The following is an 18,312-nucleotide window of genomic DNA, read 5'->3' on the forward strand; positions in this document are numbered from 1 at the left end:
GTGATAAAAAAGGAATGCTCTTTCTTTTTCCCCCCAAAATGCATCCCCTAAAAAATGACAAGTTGGAAAGGCTTTCCAACAACGAACTAATTAGGAGGATCATAGAGCTGCAGAATTCGCTGATAAATATTTCTGACCATATGGAGTTACTAAAAAACAGAAATAGAATATTAGATGAAGAGAATGAGAAATTAGAAAATCACATAAGAGACATTGTAAATGATGTGAAAACAGAACTTACACAAAATTTTGACAAAAAAAAGTCACCCCCGTTGAGTTATGCCCCGGATATACGTGAGGACGAAACACCAACCGATATTTGCAATGGTTGTGATAACGAAAAGAATGTTCAGCGTGAACCCTGCGAAGGGCAGACACATGCAACTCCTGACTCGGTCGCCCCTATTCCTAGAGATGCCGCTTCACCACGTAGAAACACACCATACGGAGATACCCCACTAATCGAACACACAACCAATGCGCAATCGGGGCAACACACAAATCGTGCCACCCAAAATGAAAACGAACATAAAAACGCACAAACGAGTTTTATAAAAAATCCAAACCAACATGTAAAGATGAACCCCCACAAAAAGGAGGGGCAAATTTTGAATCTTCCAAAAGAGCATACCAAAAATAACATATATAATTTACTTATGGAAACAGAAAAGTTGAACTCCATATTTAACATTGCATCGAATGTTCTGAACACGTCATTTTTCAGCATGTCAAAAGAAGAGGATGGTAGGAGGAAGGGCAGTCAATGTGTCCAAGTGTGTCCTGGGGTAGTAGACCCAAGAGTGTTGGATAAGCATACACAAAGGGGGGATTCCAAAATTTGCAAACTGCAGCGTAACATAACGGAAGGAATCTCAGAGGCGAAGAATTATATGAACTTCCCAAGTGGAAATGTTCCTCAAGAGGGTGTGAAACTAAGGGGAGACGTGGAAGGAAAAGAGAATAGAGATATAATAGACAGGGTGGAAATAAAGGAAGAAGTTGACGCAAAAGAGGACGCTGATATAATGCGGGAAGAAGTGCTCAATGTGGAGGGAACCCCCATTGAGTCGGATACCAAAAGGGGGGAAGACGAAATACCTATAGAGGGCGAACACAGTCCCGATGATAAAATTACCACCCCGCTGGATTCAAACCAAATGGAAGAAAATATAAATGGGGAAAAGGACAAAAACGATGGGGACGATCAGGTAGAGAAGAACACACCTGAAGAGGTGGTTGCAATTAAAAGGGAAAGTTAAAATGCTTTACATAGTGATAAAAATGACTAGCTAGAAGTTGCCAAAATGAATCGGTACAACATGCAGTTCTGATTCATAAAGGCATACGAATGGTTGCATTTTTAACAAAGGTAAAAAACAGCTTTCGTGCTGTTGCGTTGGAAGGGAGGCATGTAGAGCTGGTCTACCGGTATGGGCCAAATGGGACAGATAATAGGCGTACAAAAAAAAGGGGCACAAAAAAGAAGAATAAAATGCAGAACGCCACAATGTAGCGCACGTTGGTCTAACTCACAAAGGTATGGTTTGCCTCCATCTGGCACAGCATGACAAACCAACAAAATGCTGCACATGAGGAAATGCATGCGAAAAAAAATTACTGCTAATCAAAATGGAAAAGGGCAAAATGGTAAATGGCAAATATACCCATCCTCTGCGCAACCTGTAGCCACGCGCAAGAGAACGGATTCACAAAAAATTGACGCTTCATTTGTTCATCCCACATATACGCACACACATGTTCGTGTGTATGTGCAGTTCGAACAAAACAAATTCGAGATGCTATTTAATTATGCTCAATGGGCACGCAGCAAGCCTCATCAGACACTTTCCTATATTTTGAAATTATCCAAGCCGTCCCTGATTATGTTGTTTCCTGCCTTCGTGTAAGTGTCCAGTAACATTTTTGAGGAGGAGTGTCGCATAATTGCCTGCAAAGAAATGATTTGATAATAGTACCGTTGCGCACACATGGAAATTTGGCAAAAAAAAAAATTACATTTCGGTAAAGTACACATATATATACAGTGGAAAAACACAAACGAAGAAAAAACGGAATGACATACTTGAGCAACTGGAAGCGGGACAGGTGGGTTTGACGTTGCAGCAATTGTTGCAAAGGAGTGTCTACAGAAGGGAGGCAAAAAAATGCGTCAATGAATTTTAAATATTTTTCCATTTCTGCGCAATTTGGGCAAAACAGCGGAAACAGTTTTTTTTAACCTTAACAAGTAGGGAAATATTCTTCTCTTTTTTCCGTCTTCGCTGATTTCGAGTCCAGCCCTGAGGAGCAAATTAAACACACAGTTTTTACGTTGAATGCACACACACACAGTGACATAGCGCATAGCACTCTGTTATATCCGTGGTGAGTTATTTCCATACCGTTTGGCTGCACCCTTCAGCGCTGTTTTGAACGTTTCTGCGAAAGTGGAAGCGTGCAAATGTTGATGTGTATTCCAGCGACGAACCAACGAATGAGCAATTGCCACTAGTTACATGCGCATCACATACGTAGTGAATAATGGGCGAAAAAAGATAACTGTCCTTTTTTGCTGAGTGGAATATTTTTCTCTTTTTTTGTTATATTTATGCATTATAAGGAGAACCTACTTAGTGGTGTCTTCGTGTTGGTGTAATTAAACTTATTTTTGATGGTCTCCGAATAAAAGCACAGCCCCTTCAGAGGCTTCTTCTCTATCTCCCACCTGTCGCATTGGGTAGAATAATCAAGTATGCATTTGAGACGGTAAAAATGAGCCACATTACATGCGCAATAATACGAATGGACGCAAAAACATACGACTTTAGTTGTACCATTTCACCAATTCATTGTAGGCAAAATTCGTCATAGGGATGGCCGTGTTGCTATACTTGGTCTTCTGCCCTTTAATGAAAATTTCTTTTTTTTCAAAATTGATGTCTTCCCAAAGAATTCGCAGGACCTCGGACGGACGCAACCCTATGCCTTTGTAAATTTGGGGAAACCATATAAGAGTTTAAAAAAAAATGTCGAATTTTTTGCTCACATGTATGATTTACATGCTAGTGATGCTTTACGCGACAGTACCTATACTAAGGGCGAAGATGGCTCTGTGCATGTCGCCGCTGTTTATCAGCAGCAGTTCTATCTGCGCAGGGGGAGGAAATTAAATGGAAAGAAGATAAGCAAAATGAAACGTCGTGAAGCGAAGTGAATGGATCAATAGGGAACATGCGTGGGTGTCCTTTTACAAACATTCAATCGCTGCTCTTTCTCTTTACACTCCGTTTCGCTTAGCTACATGTGTTATTTTTACGAAGCTATGACACCCCCTGGACATACCTCCTTGGGAGATAGAGGGGTAATCTTCCTCCTCGGAATTGTGCTATTCTTAATTTTACGAAAATTATGCACGCTTTTTAGGTAGTCCCGGTATAAGGCATATTTCAGTGATTGCTGTGTGGGGGGGGTTAAGCGAAATGGAGAGTTAAATTGGGATTCCTCTTTTTGAAGGTACGTATTTAAGCACAAAAAAAAGGGGGGAAAAGAAACAGGGTAACGAAATTAAATTTCCAATGTGTGATGTCGCCGCGTGTTTGTAATTGTGCCCCACCTGATATGTGGACTGGTACAAGGCCATCGTCCTCGGTGAACAATTCTTCGACTTTAAATACCTGAAAAGGAGGTGCAGATAAAAGTTGAAAAAAAAAAAGGAGAAAAAAAGTTATAAAGTGCAACAAAGGTGCATAGTATATCCGAAAAGACGCCACAAAAACACCTTCCAATGATGCCCCTACATTCACATCTGCATTCAGCTGCGATGCAAAAACGTACTTCAAAAATCCCTCCCAGTTGTTCGGCCCCAATTCGTGCAGTTCATATTTGCCTAATTTCTTCGCAAAAAAAAAAAAAGAAAAAAGGAAAATTTGTCCAAAATGGTGAAATGAAAAATGTGAACAAACACAACATCCGTTTCCACGTCGAGCATGTCCTTACTGGCAGTATGTCGTTCCAGAATCCCTTCTCCACACGGTAGGTGTTGTCACTTACTTCCTCCTTCCTACATATAAATGGGAGAAACTAGCAGGTTAGCAATTCACAGGTTGTCCCGCCTCTCATATGGGTACTCTTTCCCTGCACATTCATATACACAGTGTCTAGACCCTCACCTGAGAGGCAAGTAGATATCCTCTATGTACTTTTTCAATTTAATTTTCTCTACCGATACGTTCGTGCCACAGTGGGCGCAAAACTTTACCCCTGGGAATAGGATCAATGGGAAGGGGGGAGGGAGCAATAAACAACGGGCATTTGCTCCGATTGGTAATACGTACTCACATGCAAATACGGTTACATTGCATGTGTGTTTATAGACGGTGTCATTATTCCTACTTGGCTTTAATATCTTATTGCACGTTCTACACTTAGTCCCATTCGTCGTTTTTTTCTTCCTTTTCCTTTTTTTTATTTTCCCTGCCTTGACTTTCTTCCCCCCAGTGGTGACTTTCTTCACGCTGCGGGGTGAGAGCGTGCCGTCGGTGGTGTCTGTCTCGTCCACCTCGCCCGGTTCGTCTAACAACTCATCCAGTTCATCTTCCGTTTCGTCCGCTTCGTTTGCTTCATCCTCTTCTCCCTCTTCCTCCTCATCGTGGCTCTTCAGGCAGGCGCCCTTCCTTCTCACAGACACGCCCATGCGATTAGGACATTTCTTACCGATGTGTGCCAACTTGTCACCATTTCTAAATGCAGTGAGATGAAAAATGTGTACCTTCTGGATAAAAAAACTTGTAGCCTTTTCCATACATTTTAAGACGAAGAAGAAGCAGAGAGCTTTTCCCAAATGATGCATGGTTTAGTTTCCCTTTTTTTTTTTTTTTTTTTTTTTTTTTTTTTTTCAAATTTGGACTGGAGGAGAATCGCATGATGCGAATTAGGTAGCCACATAAAAGTCGCGTTTTTCCTTATCCCTTTCCGTTTACTACCACATTTTTCCTTCGTTCATTTTTACTCGTACATTTTCGTGCATCATTTCAAACATTTCCCCTTTTTGGCATTAGTGTTTCGCGGCTGCTATGGGGGACTCACTAAAAGGAGCTCTCCTAGCCGATGTGCTTCTATTTTTGGTACTTCTTAAAATGTACCCTTAACTAATCTTCTGTCACACAAGTAAAACAGTTGCAAAAAGAGAAAAAAAAAAAAAAAGGGGGGGGAAATACCGATACAAGATTGATTCTTTTTGTTTTTTTAAAAATAAGTCCCCCACCGGGGAACGAACCTTCCCTTAAATATGTGCGGCATATATTCTCCAAAAATGTCGCTAGGAGAATGAAGAAATGAAAAATTGAAAATGTAAAAAATAAGCGAGACACAATTGGCGCAGGAGTAATTTTCCCTTCGATATGAGGAGTTATATGTGGAAAATGCCTTAGGGGCAGAATTGCTCTGCAACGTTTGTTCCCAAATGATTGATGCATAACATTTTTAGGAAATTATCTTCCTCCCCAATTTGCTTTTTTTTTATAAAAATTTGCAACTGGCATTGGAGTAACCCTCTTTTTACCTTTTGTGCCGAAATAATTACTCCAAACGAAATGAGAACGGAGGGAAGGACGAGGGACGGCTAGCACTTTATATATTTTATGGGTCCTCGCACGGATGAACTTTACATACAACACAAACCTATAATGCATACATTTAGAAGGGGACGTTTCTTCCCTTCCCATGATCTTTACACCATTGTGCGCGTTCAATTAGATAGCTCCATTTGTTATATTATTCTATTTGTAGCTTCTAAAAGAATAAAATGACAAAATAGGATCGTGCCTAGACAGAACAGCGTCAACAAGTGCACTGCACATGTGCTGAGTTTGCCTCCCTAGGATGGCCTTTTCATTTGTTCACATTTGCGCAGCGCCGGTGGCGTGAAATGCTCCTTAGCATTTACTTAAACAGGGGTAGGGGAGACACAAAATGGGGTAAGTTTCGTAACCGTTTTAAATAGGCACTTCTGTATATGCACACACGCGAAGGCAGAGGCACACCTGGATGCATACACAAGGGGAGCTCTAAAAATGTTGGCCAGTGTGTTAAGACTAAAATGGAACAACATGGACGAATGATGAGTGAAAAATTAGAACAAACGGGGGAATAATGGAACAAAAAAAAAAAAAAGATCATACAACGTTACAAGGAAATTATATAATATAGAGACAACTTCGGAACAACATTCACATATATGTTTTCAAATCTGAGGTGATGTTGCTTCAGGGGATTTTCCTCTCCTGTGTGCACCCCATTTTCCACTGTTTTTATTTTAGCTTAGTAAAAATAACTGTAAATAATGCGCGTGTCTGTAGGCTAAAATTATCACCATATGTTCTGGCCTGCTCAGCTCATCGTATGGGTATCCACTTGGCTTATCATTTACTTCAAAAAAAAAAAGCTGCACAGAGCGAGGTACGCCGCTAAGGCAGGTCTCAGCAAATTCGAAGGGGCACGAAAAAAAAAAATAGTGCGCAGCATGAAGACAGACGCTAACGCAACCATCATGCACAAATCTACACGCCCTGAGCACTTAAAAAATTAAGCAAAAAATAAACAAAATATAAACAAATAAATAGCTAAATAAGCAAAATAGAAGCACACATATACATATGTGCGCACACACACCGTTTTTTCCCCCTCGAAGGGGCTCTCAATATTAAAGACACACTTTAATCATGCGTAAATTTTAAACTGTGCAATTTTTCTCCTTTCTATGGACTGTTTACGACATATTAGACAAATACAAAGATTTAAAAAAAACATTAAAAAAAAAAAAAAAAAAAAAAAAAAAAAAAAAATTTGAAAGCTTTTTTAAATCGCGCACATGTATGCAATATAGACGCATACACGCACGTGCATTCGTACACATGCGTTCATGAGGCTGCTTTTCTTTTTAAAGATGTGCCATTTGTAAGAGATGCTCAGTATGTAACAACAAAATGAATGCGTGTAAAAAAAAGTAGCTTAACCATTACCGTCATAATAACTATGATCAGAAGAATAAGCGTGGAGTACACACACACGGAAAAAACAAGGCGCATACGTTTACGCATAAACCTCGTAACGGCTTCAAACACGACTGCTGGCGTGGATGGATTATTAACGCTCGCAGATGTGACATGGGGCTAACACGCTAAAAAACGGCTACACGGGATAAGCTGCATAATCCGCATAAGCGGCACAAACGACATACACGCGATTACGTAGGCGTGCACACCCCACTCACAAATTTTGACATGCCAAATAGGGTAAAAAAAAATTGGTGATAAACTTGGAAAACTAAAAAAAGGCAAACAAGCAATTAACAATGACAGTGGTACACACACAAATATATATACAGATGTATATGTATATGCACATGCCCGTGTGTGGAGCCGGCATTTTTAATTAAGCAAAAAAGCTGCAACTCGAATTCATTGCGCTCGCTAAAATCATAACGTCGAAAGGTAGTCTAACGAAATGACAACGCATCATTGCTTATTAATAAGTGACAACATAAAAAAAAAAAAAAAAAAAAAAAAAAAATTAATAAGTTCTACATTATTACGGTTATTAACACAACGGTAACTCTAACTGACCCACGGCTTCATTGTGACATAACCCAAAAAAAGCAACATTGCAAATAACTTGCCAAATCCGTTTTGCAAATAAAAAAAAAAAAAAAAAAAAAAAAGTGTCTACAATTAGCCCACCCCACATAATGTTACACTAACGCAACTCCTTATCTCCACGATATGCTCAAACAAATAGTCCGTTCCGCCCATTCAGACTTGTGAAAAAAAACGTTCTTGCAAACTCCCCCACACACACAGATACATGCGTCACTGATACATGCGCGCGTCTCACTCGAAGGGGTTGTAACTGTTCAAATGCTTCGACAGCTTTTCCATCATCTCCATCTCGTTAAAGTCTGATTCCTCCTGTGCATCGCTCTTACCAGCGACATCATAAGTGAGATGCTCCACGTTCTTTTTGTTTCGGTTTTTTTCCACTTTCCGGTCACCCTTTGGAATGACACTTCTATAGTTATCGTTCCTTTGCTCATTATTGATGGAGTTTTTCTTGTCCACCGTGGAAGTATGGGCCGGGTTCGCATTTTTAGTAAAAGAATGATTACCATCCTCATTGCTGTAAAATTTGGACAATATTTCCTTTTCACTTAACGGTTTCGCACTACTGCTTGACATAACACTAGGTCTGCTGGCACTATTACGATGGTTATTGGCCATATTGGGATCGGTTGCCACGTCCGATTTTGCCGATCCTTTAATTAAATTTAGTAGGTACTTCCCAGGCTCATTCGAATGACTGCTGCTGTTATTGCTGTCTTGGCTAGCCTTCTTCGAAGCAACAATTCCCTTTTCCTTAATTTGGTGAAGATCCATTCCTTCACCATCCAAATGAGAATATTCCCTTTTATCAATCACTTTCCTATTCTTTCTCAAATCAGCTGGGGTTAATTTATTTTTTCCATTAGAGCTTCCCCCAAAGGAGCTACGGCTTGGTACACTTCTATATTCATGAGCACCTTCACCACTCATCCCGTCACTTGTTATTCCTAAAATGCTCTCATTCAAATGTTCCGCTACGTTCGATTTGTCAACCAAATTGTTACTATCCTTCCTTTTGTTCATATAACTGGTGTCATAACATGCACTTCTACTTTTATAATTTACGTCGCCCGATATTATGTCCATTTTGTCATTCCGATTAGCTGTATTTAGAATGTATTCATTCGGAAGGGGGGCATTCCCACTACGGTTCGTCTGTGTATCTGTTTTGTAATTCTTCCCATCACTCATGTGATTGTATCCAATGGAACTCTTATGTAAATCGACAAAATGGTTTACTTCCTTTTGGTTCACATCTCCTCCCTGCACGACGGCGCCATAGCCTTCCTTCAGCTTATACTTTCTTAACATTTCGGTTCGAATTATGTCTTCGCTTATATCGCTTCTTCTTTCCTCCATGCGGCTGACTGCTGGGTTGATGTTAACACTTTCATTTTTGCTTGTGCGATTTGTTCCATTAGATGCACTCAGGCTGTTCATTCCGCTTACAGTGTTGATTCCGTTTAACAGGTTAATGGGGGTACTGCCAGGCATGTCCACCTGACTTCCCTTCTTTGGATCCTCGTCGCCACTCTGCCTGTGATGAACATAACAACCATTGATAAAATTCACACGTTCACTGTTGCTCTTCACTAAACCCATTCCCCTGCTACTGTCGCTCATATTACTGCTAGCACAACTAATCCCTTTCTTACCATTTTTATCATTCAGTAGAGGGAGGTTACTCTTCGACGTCCTCTTCATTTTGCTCTCCAACAAGGCCTTCACGTTTTTGTACGCGTTCTCATTAAGGGCGTGAATTGGGTTCCCCTTCCCGGCATTGTTCTGGAACTCCCCCTTCGACCGCGCCATAGGGTTATCTTCATTCCTGTCATTGTTGCTACCACTACTACTTCTGTATATTTTCCCCCCATGAACCAGGTTACCCCTTTCAGTGGAACCACTAATATTAATGTTGTAGTCACCCCCCAGCTTGTTACTGCTACCTACAACGTGGGGACTAATGCCCTCCTCAACCTTTGCGCTCTTATTATACCTACCAATTTTCTCATCCTTATAAACTAGCGGGGTTGTATATTCCTCTATATTGTACGTCGAATGAATGCCAAACTTCTCCTCATTCAATTTAAACATGTCTTCGGCGCTCCATCCGTTGGTGTGGTTCTCGCCAAACGTTTTATCATTACACGCATCTTGCGTTTTATTCTTTGTGGGTACATAATACACGGAGGTATCATCTAAAGAATGATATGCACTCTTCAAACTTAATTTTTTATATCGATTTTGTATCTCCTTTTTGTCACAATTTAATTTGTCCTTTTTGCCATAAACTTGCAAGTGGAAATTTTTTCTTTTCTCCATGTCTTGATCATCAAAGCTTCTCAATCCCACCTCCTTCAATCTTAGGGCTGATAAATGTCCTCCCATTCGCATCTTGTTCAAGCTGTAGCGATACCCCTTCGCTCCTGCAGAATCATATTCGCCGTAATGCTTCCCATAATTATAAGCATGCGCATTGGGCGTTTTCTTGTACGCACTGTTGCTGTTCGGCCCATGGTAGGCCATACTATTATTATTATTATTATTATTATTGTTATTATTGTTGTTGTTGTTGTTAGTACTGCTACCAGTGCCACTGCTATTGATACTGACACTGTTCTGTTTGGAGAGGATTGTTACTGCACTACTGCTAACTTCGCTTATGGGGGGTGGGTAACTCTCCACTCCACACAGATCCTTCTGCGCAACATTTCCGCCACTACAGCTTCTTTTCACCTCATTACTCATCCTTTCGGTGCAACAGCTGTTGGAGCTGATCGTGTTGTGCGTATTTCTCATCGCGCTATTCTTGTAATTATTTCCCACATCGTTGCTATAGTTGTTCTGATTCGGTAGTTCTCCTAAAATGGCTCGATCATGACAGTCCAACGAACTGCTTAGTAATATGTCTTTCCTCCTCAACGGCACAATGACGTCATCTACATGTTCATACACTTTTTTATTTCCCATAAGTTCTTTCTCCATCCTACTATATGTACTTTCTACAACGTACGTGCTTTCCTCCCCCATGGGGTCCAAAGGATTTTTCGAATCGTTACTGTTCACATCATCGTACAATGGTGAACCTTCGAAGACAGTTCCCTCGCCTGCTATAGAACCTATTTCCTCGTTGTAATAATTTGTGCAACTCTGGTTCCTAGTCGGTTCGATGCTTCCTTTGTCCATGTTCCTATTGCTAACACTGCTTGAGGTTCTGCTGCTCTTAACACCCTCCTCATTGGTAAAGCTCCCCCTATTTTTATCTACCCCTGGGAAGTTAATAGCGCTGTTATAATTAGCATACGTTGTGGTGACCTGCTTGGAGACCATCTCTTCGTCCACGTCCTTCGGCAGTAAGTTATCATTCTCATTCACGTCCTCACTCACATCCTCATTTACATCCTCATTCACATCCTCACTCACTTCCTCATCCATGTTCTCATCGTCGTATTCTTCCAAATCGTCATCGCTTCTGAACAAACCGATATTTATTATCTCCTTCGATTTCAAATTAACCTTTTGAAGCTTTTTAATAACAGACTGGTCAAGCCCACTTATTTGATATTTATACGCTTGTATGCTGCCTGATACGAAGGAGCTTCCTCCTTTCAGATCCTTTGCAGGCACACTTCTTCTTAACACTTCGATCCATTTGACTAAATTGGGAATAAAGCGACCAACGAACCATTCGTTAATGCGCTCCTTCTTACTTTCAAACAGGATACTTTTTTTATTTTTTAAATTTATATGTTGAAAAAGTTTTTCTATTTCAAACCACCGAATGGCTCCAATTTCTTTTCTTGTTTTTGGCTGAAATTTCGTTTCTTCCTTTACCCCTGGTACTATGAACAACTTGATGGGCTGATCTTCTATATGCGTTTCGATAAAAACCTTCTCGTCGATGTATGGGAATATGTCTATTCCTATTTCTTCATAAATTTCTCTACACGCACAGACGGAGTCTTCTTCCAATTCGTCGACCTTCCCCTTTGGAAAGGACCAGCTATCCGTACTCCAACCCTTAACCAATAGACATTTCTTTAAATTATGATTTAAAAGAATTGCACCTCTCAGCGGTATAGTTCTGCAATATCTTCTCCAATTTAGGGAGAACTTCTCATGAGCTGACGGTGGGACATATTTTTTTAATATTGGACAATCATCACATATTAAATAACCAAATGTTTTTAAACTTAATTTTGGTAACTTGTCTGGGTGTTTTTCCTGCCACATATCATCGTACCACCAGTATGCCTCTTGAATTTGAAAGTACAAGTGCACATGATCCTTCAGTAGGAATTCGGGAAGTAAAGCTATGAACCTTCCATAGCAATCTAACAAAGCATCATCCAACAATTTCTTATCCTTAGCTAACTGCTTAATTCTGTGTGCACTGAAAATTTTCTTACATTTTGTATTGTTATTTCCATGTTTGTTTTGCGAATGTTTCTGCGCTTTGTTTTTGGCCCCTTTTACTAAATTCATTTTGTCGTTCAAAAGATGATAAATATATGTTACAAAAAACACAAAAAAAACATGATTCCATTTAGAAATGTTCAAAAATAGGGCGGCACGCAAATAATTACATGTATGCAGAACTGCGAATATGTTCGTAGAAATGCATATGAATGTGTCACCTTCTTATGAACACGAATAAAGGGCTGCTCATTTGTACAAATGGATTGAGAGGGGAAGCAAAATTTAAATTGCATACACACGTAAATCGTCTTATATTTTCCCCCCAAAAGGAAGCTAAATGAGCTAAATCAGCTAAAACAGCTAAAATGGCTAAAATAGCCCAAAATGCTAAAATAGCTAAAAAAAAATGTGAAAAAAAAAAAAAAAAATTATTAACAAATCAACTCAAATGGGGTATGATGATAAAAAAAAATATTAACATATCCAAAAAAAAAAAAAAAAAAAAAAAAAAAAAAAGCTGAAAGGACTAACTACATATATTGCACATTTTGTAAATTAAGGATACTTCGCTTGTATAAAAAAAATAACACATGCACATGTATGCGTATGCATACGTACGTGCTTTTACGTATACACGCTCTTGGACATGTACGCCCTTAACTAGTTAAATGCTTCTCTTGCCTTAACTACTCTACTCTTACACTAGTATGGGCACCTTTAAAAAAAGAACGAATGAGCAACAATATTAAATACAAACAGAGTAATGGTGATAAACAAAGTGGGGTTAATATAGCGAAACAAACAAAACTGCGTTGGTAGATTTGTTTATTTGAAAATGGAACTTGGGGGAAAGGTCCTTTTCAATTTCTCTATATGTAAGCGCCTTTTCTTACACATGGGTGTCTGCTCGGGCTCACTCGCGTATTGTACGTAGTAGCACTACACATATACATAAATGGGTGCGTGATGGGTACGCATAAGAACGCCAGGGAATAAGAAAAACGGGTAAATAAAAAATTACGTGTAAATTTAGTGTAAAAAATGGTGTACAAATTTGTGCAAACATAAACAGGAACGTAAAAAACAAGGGGCGACACGCAAATGCCCTTCAAATTTACGCCAAGGCGTGAAATGTCCTGGGTTACTCATGAATATATGTAAAGCATTTTTTTTTTCTGAAGCGCGAAAGGAACAGTTAAAAAGACTTTACTGTTTCTTATTTTGCTTGCACGACCTTTCGCATTTCGTTCGTTTCTTCCTTTTTCTGCATACACCAATGAGGGAAACGATACCATTTCCTCTTGGTACACGATAAAAATGGAAATAACAGAAAGACAAATAATTGCGGGGTTGGGGGGCTAAAAAAAAAAATTCACATAGGCATACACGTTAAACATGCGCGGACGAAATAAAACAATGGGCTAGGTTTAAATGTGGTGGAAAACGAAAAAAACTGCAAATTGTGTAAATAAATATATATACATGTATATATATATACACATATATACCTACAAACACTTGTGCGTACATACGCACCCACACATTTACACGTGCTCGCGTAGGACATACGAATACGACATATTTAATTATAAAAGTTCAAGAACATGCATATATGGATGAATTTAAAAAAAAAAAAAGTCCACAAATCACTCTATTTAGGTTAAAAAAAAATGTGCCAAATGGTTATGATCCTTTTTTTTTTTTTTTTTTTTTTTTTTGACAGATTACGTTGATCATCTAAATTTTCATATTGACAATTTTACAAAAACAAAAAAAAAAAAAAAAAAAAAAGTCATATTTTATTTTCCCATTCTGAAATTTGTATTGTTCATATATGCATACGTGCACACAAGCGGGTGTATGGAACATGTTCTCTTGTCTCTGCTTTGAGCGTTCCATAAATGTGCTCATATGTGTATATTCCTGAATGGGGAGCGGAAAACACATTTGATACCATGCACCTAGGCACGTTTCCGGATTGACGCGCTGTCAACTGCTTGCAACATATCGGCTTCCAACAAAGTTGGGCAAATAAAAGTTTGTGCAGGGACACACACAAACACAACATATCGGCAAATGTACGTATACCTATATATGTTACATACGGACAAAAAAAAAAGTAAAGAAACAAACTCGTCATACGTACACGTGTCTGTACATATGCATAAACACACATACGCGCGGGCATGCACATGGATATACATACCTTGGCGCACAACACTGTACAAAAAAGTTGAACGACAGAACGACTACGCGATTGCACGCGTACATACACAGAAGCAAATTAAAACACAACTTGCGCGACTTAGCGTTCACGCAGTCATTTTCATACAAGAACAAAATAAGGGGGATAAAAAAAAGGGGACTTTGGCCCCCCTCGGGAATGTTTAATCCTGGAGGAAAGTCCTGCTTCGAAGCTTCAATTACATGTATGTTCATAAGCAATACGTTTAGAGGCAACAGCCTTACAAACACTAAACTCAGGAGAACTACATTTGTAGAAAATGCGTTCACGAAAATTCGCCTATATACACTTACGTACATATAAGCTTACACTTCCAAATGTCAAATGTCAAATGCAAATGCAAATAAATGTAGTTGCCATAAATGTAGTCAAAAAAAAAAAAAAAATACACAGGATTCGTATATGCAAAAATTCCTGCTTATTGTAAACTTCAAATGAATAACGGAAGATTCCAAAAAAAAAAAAAAAAAAAAAAAAACACATAATCGTAATCGCATTTTTCACAATATACCTGGTGAAACGCGCATACAGATGTACGAGCATAATTGAACGCATTGCATATGCGTGCACGTACCTGTGCTTATATGCACCTACATATATACACTTATTTTAGCGCACAGCGAAGAATTGGGTATCACTCCTTAAATGAGTGTACCATTTTCACATTTAAAAAGGGAGAAAGTGCCAAAAGGGTGAACGGGCGAAGTTGCGGATTGACCCAATGGCCGAATAGCAGAATGTAGAAAATGCTTTCAACCTTTCGGGAACTTATAACGTAAATTATTTTCTCCAAAGCAATGCTTCCTCCTGTGGTAATTTCAAGGCAATTTCTTTGTAAATTTAGAGCTTGCCATTTGGGTGTTATATATGTACTCAATCCTACGTACAAATGTGACGCTACAAAGTCTGTTCTGAACAAACACTTCACTTCGATTGGTATACAAAAAAAAAAGAAAAAAAATATATATATTGTACGCACACGAATGTAAAATGCCTCTACAAGTGACACACTACATCTACGTTATGGTACTCGTATACCTATATACAATTTTCTTACAAGAAAAAAACAAAGAAGAGCATATGTTATTTTTGAAACATTTATCTTTAAAACGCGTACAGCATATTAAGAAGCATGTTCGGAAAAATGCCAAGTAGGGTTTTTTAAATCTCACTTCCTCCCGGTAAACAAGAACAATGCAACCATTTCTTAGCAGACCCATATAGCCATTTTATTCATAGATAAATTAAAATAAGAAAAAGTGATGTTATAATGGGTTTACTTGTATATACCAAAGGAAGGAACGCAGATATGGTTTTCCCTTTTGTTCGGGACCCCCTCCTACGAATGGTACCCATTAATTGCTTCTCCGAGGAATATAGAATTATGTCCTTTGAAAGAATGTTTGGAAATGTTTATAAACAAAAATAAACCATTTAAAGAATATACTATTTTTTTTATCTCTCCTTCCCCGAAGCAGCATACGTAAGTACGTCGGCTTTCAACTCTGATTACACATTACCCGTTTGGGTGTACTCGTTGCAGTTGACCCGCCTGTACACATTTAGCGGGGGGAGGGAAAACAGGTTTAATAATTTTTTGGAAAGATTCACAGCACAGTCAGAGGAAATACAAAGCGAGAAGCTTTAAGAAGGGTTACCACTTGGCACATGTGTGCACGTAAGTTCATATAGGTATACATAACAAATACGGTGTGTATGCTTCTGTGCGGTATGCCCTGCCGCGTGACGCTACGACCACAGGAGCAACTCCACAAGTCTAACTCAATCGTGACAATCACGAGCGAGTTGGCACAAATGTAATTCACTGAAATGGTTAACATAAAATAAAAATAATTCAACTCCTCCTGGGGAAGCTAAAAGTTCAACTCAAATTCTGCAATATAGCATGTGTAAAAGAGACAAACACTTTTTTCAATTGATACGGAAAAAAAAAAAAAAAAGGTACTCGTAGGCGGTGTACCGCTTGCACATACAAATTTCTGCCTGTGAATAGCACACAGGCCCCCTTTTGGCACAAAAACAAGAATAAAAAAAACAGTTACGTAAAAGACAAACGGTGGGACAGCTAACTTGAACGATCAAGAAGCGTCTCCTATGGCCCCAACCCCATGTACAACAATTTCTCATCGGGCATGACGACCACCCCTTCCGGCAAAGAAGAATTGGACAAATTTTCCAAATGTTCCACGTGCAGCTTTTTAATATAGTACTGCACAACCTTTTCCTCACTAGATGGGGGTGGATTTTTTTTCAATTCCTCCTCTAAAAGGGGCATGAGCTCCGTTTTCAATAACTGCAATAATTTCTCAAAATGAGTAGTAAATGTTATTCTGCAGTAGTGAGACGAAACGTCCAGGGCAGAATAAATTAAGCAAAAGTATATGTACTTCTTCCTCCTATAAGCACTGTTGAACAACTCAGATATGTAACTCCACACCTCTCTCGTGTCGTTTAAAATTATAAAAATGGAAAGGTGTAATTTTGTATATGCTTCGAAGCGTGAAAAATTGGAGCAAATATCTTCATCATTCTCTTTAAGTATAATATTGTACAAATCTGATTTTTCCATTTTTTTCAGATCCGTAGATTCTTCTAAAAATATAGGTATGGTGAATATACACTTGTACGAAATTATTCCTTTATACATAAAGTAGGCCTTTTTATAATTTGAAATGATTAGAGATAGGAATCCTGCCATGCCCCAAAGGGAAGGTTTCGACTGATGAATTTTCTCGTCATTTAAATTTCCCAAAATGCCATCTATTATTGAAAATAAGCAATAATCTGCCAAATATACATTATTTAACTTTAAAATATCATTATATAAATTCCTTAAAATGGTAAAACATTTTAAAATTTGCTCCGTTATGTTGCTAATTATGTTGTTCACACTCAGGATGGACCTTCGTATACTCCTCACAACGAGTTGTATATTTTCCTCTTTCACTGATTCGATGTGCTTCTTATAAGTCAGTATGTAGAGCAGTGCACATTCTCTTGCCAAAATACATTTGTCTGAGTGGTAATTTAAGTTATCAAATTTAAGCGCGCGAAAGCGTTTAAGCAGTTCACTTACGTTGTACACATCTTCGGACTTTACGATACTTTCGTTTAGTTTCTTCTTCGTTTCTTCATCAATCTTTACGTTATCTTCTTTCCATTCGAAGAATTCCATTCTGAGCAATTTTTTCTGTTCTTTCTTCTTACGGGGGTATGGTGTTCTTCCGGAAGTTGCTTCTCCTGGGTGTTGTCACGCCGAACGGTTTAACGGCCAACCGGTTAAGACGCTAAATCGCCAACACGATAAATCCTCCCACTTGCGCAGAGTAGCATATGCGCTTTTTTTTTTTTGCTTGTATTACTTGGGCACTCGCATTTCTTCGTGTCCATACCACTTTTAGCTTTCTCCACCGTTTTACTACCGACTGGGCGGGGAAGTCACCTCAATTTGTGCACCTCCGCAGCGAACGCATGTGGGTACGCACTCGATCAGGCTCACAAAACGTCGTAGAGGCAGCAATACATGCACGTTGGGATGGATAAGCTTCTATATGTACACCCCCCCAGAGAGCTCTACTGAAGGACGCGGTTTTTTTTCCTATATGAGGCCCATGATTTGCACAAAAATGGATGCCATTCAAAACACCACAAAGGAATCACCAAATGATGGGAAGGAAAACTGTACAAAATAAAGAGGCAGGGCTGGAGATGAAAAAACTTCCACTTAGAACCACTTAAAAGGTTTACTTCCCAATTCATTCGCCCTTTTGCGATGTTAAGATATTTGGTCAAGCCTTCCTCTCTTTTTCATGACGACAAAAAAAAAGAAAGGTAAAATAAAGCAAAATAAACTGGGAAAATTCCTCATGCTTTATTCATTTTATTTAAAAAAAAAAAAAAAAAATTATTTATTTATTTTTGCTTCAGAATTGTACAAAGCGGTCAGTCACTTCAGCAGTGTTTTCCTCAACG

The 18,312-nt window shown here is 38.9% G+C and overlaps 4 protein-coding genes across 4 annotated transcripts; 1 reads left to right on the forward strand and 3 right to left on the reverse strand.

The window, feature by feature from the left end:
• Nucleotides 1-38: 38 nt before the first annotated feature.
• On the forward strand, nucleotides 39-1,259 carry PCOAH_00038090 (Uncharacterized protein; the record flags this gene model as incomplete). The annotated part of the gene is made up of 1 exon (XM_020060600.1): nucleotides 39-1,259. The coding sequence occupies one exon, from the start codon at nucleotides 39-41 to the stop codon at nucleotides 1,257-1,259; it is 1,221 nt and encodes a 406-aa protein (XP_019916493.1).
• A 590-nt stretch (nucleotides 1,260-1,849) lies between these two features.
• On the reverse strand, nucleotides 1,850-4,849 carry PCOAH_00038100 (Uncharacterized protein; the record flags this gene model as incomplete). The annotated part of the gene is made up of 13 exons (XM_020060601.1): nucleotides 1,850-1,948; nucleotides 2,084-2,144; nucleotides 2,241-2,300; nucleotides 2,403-2,439; nucleotides 2,631-2,725; nucleotides 2,835-2,985; nucleotides 3,088-3,148; nucleotides 3,343-3,456; nucleotides 3,614-3,674; nucleotides 3,835-3,893; nucleotides 3,997-4,060; nucleotides 4,170-4,260; nucleotides 4,393-4,849. 13 exons carry the CDS (start codon nucleotides 4,847-4,849, stop codon nucleotides 1,850-1,852), a joined length of 1,410 nt encoding a protein of 469 aa, XP_019916581.1.
• Nucleotides 4,850-7,886: 3,037 nt separating this feature from the next.
• Nucleotides 7,887-12,140, reverse strand: PCOAH_00038110 (NUDIX hydrolase; the record flags this gene model as incomplete). Its single annotated transcript, XM_020060602.1, has 1 exon — nucleotides 7,887-12,140. One exon carries the CDS (start codon nucleotides 12,138-12,140, stop codon nucleotides 7,887-7,889), a length of 4,254 nt encoding a protein of 1,417 aa, XP_019916644.1.
• A 4,292-nt stretch (nucleotides 12,141-16,432) lies between these two features.
• On the reverse strand, nucleotides 16,433-17,515 carry PCOAH_00038120 (Uncharacterized protein; the record flags this gene model as incomplete). The annotated part of the gene is made up of 1 exon (XM_020060603.1): nucleotides 16,433-17,515. One exon carries the CDS (start codon nucleotides 17,513-17,515, stop codon nucleotides 16,433-16,435), a length of 1,083 nt encoding a protein of 360 aa, XP_019916791.1.
• Nucleotides 17,516-18,312: the final 797 nt, after the last annotated feature.

Source organism: Plasmodium coatneyi, chromosome 12, assembly GCF_001680005.1.
Source record: "Plasmodium coatneyi strain Hackeri chromosome 12, complete sequence".
Lineage (NCBI taxonomy): Eukaryota > Apicomplexa > Aconoidasida > Haemosporida > Plasmodiidae > Plasmodium > Plasmodium coatneyi.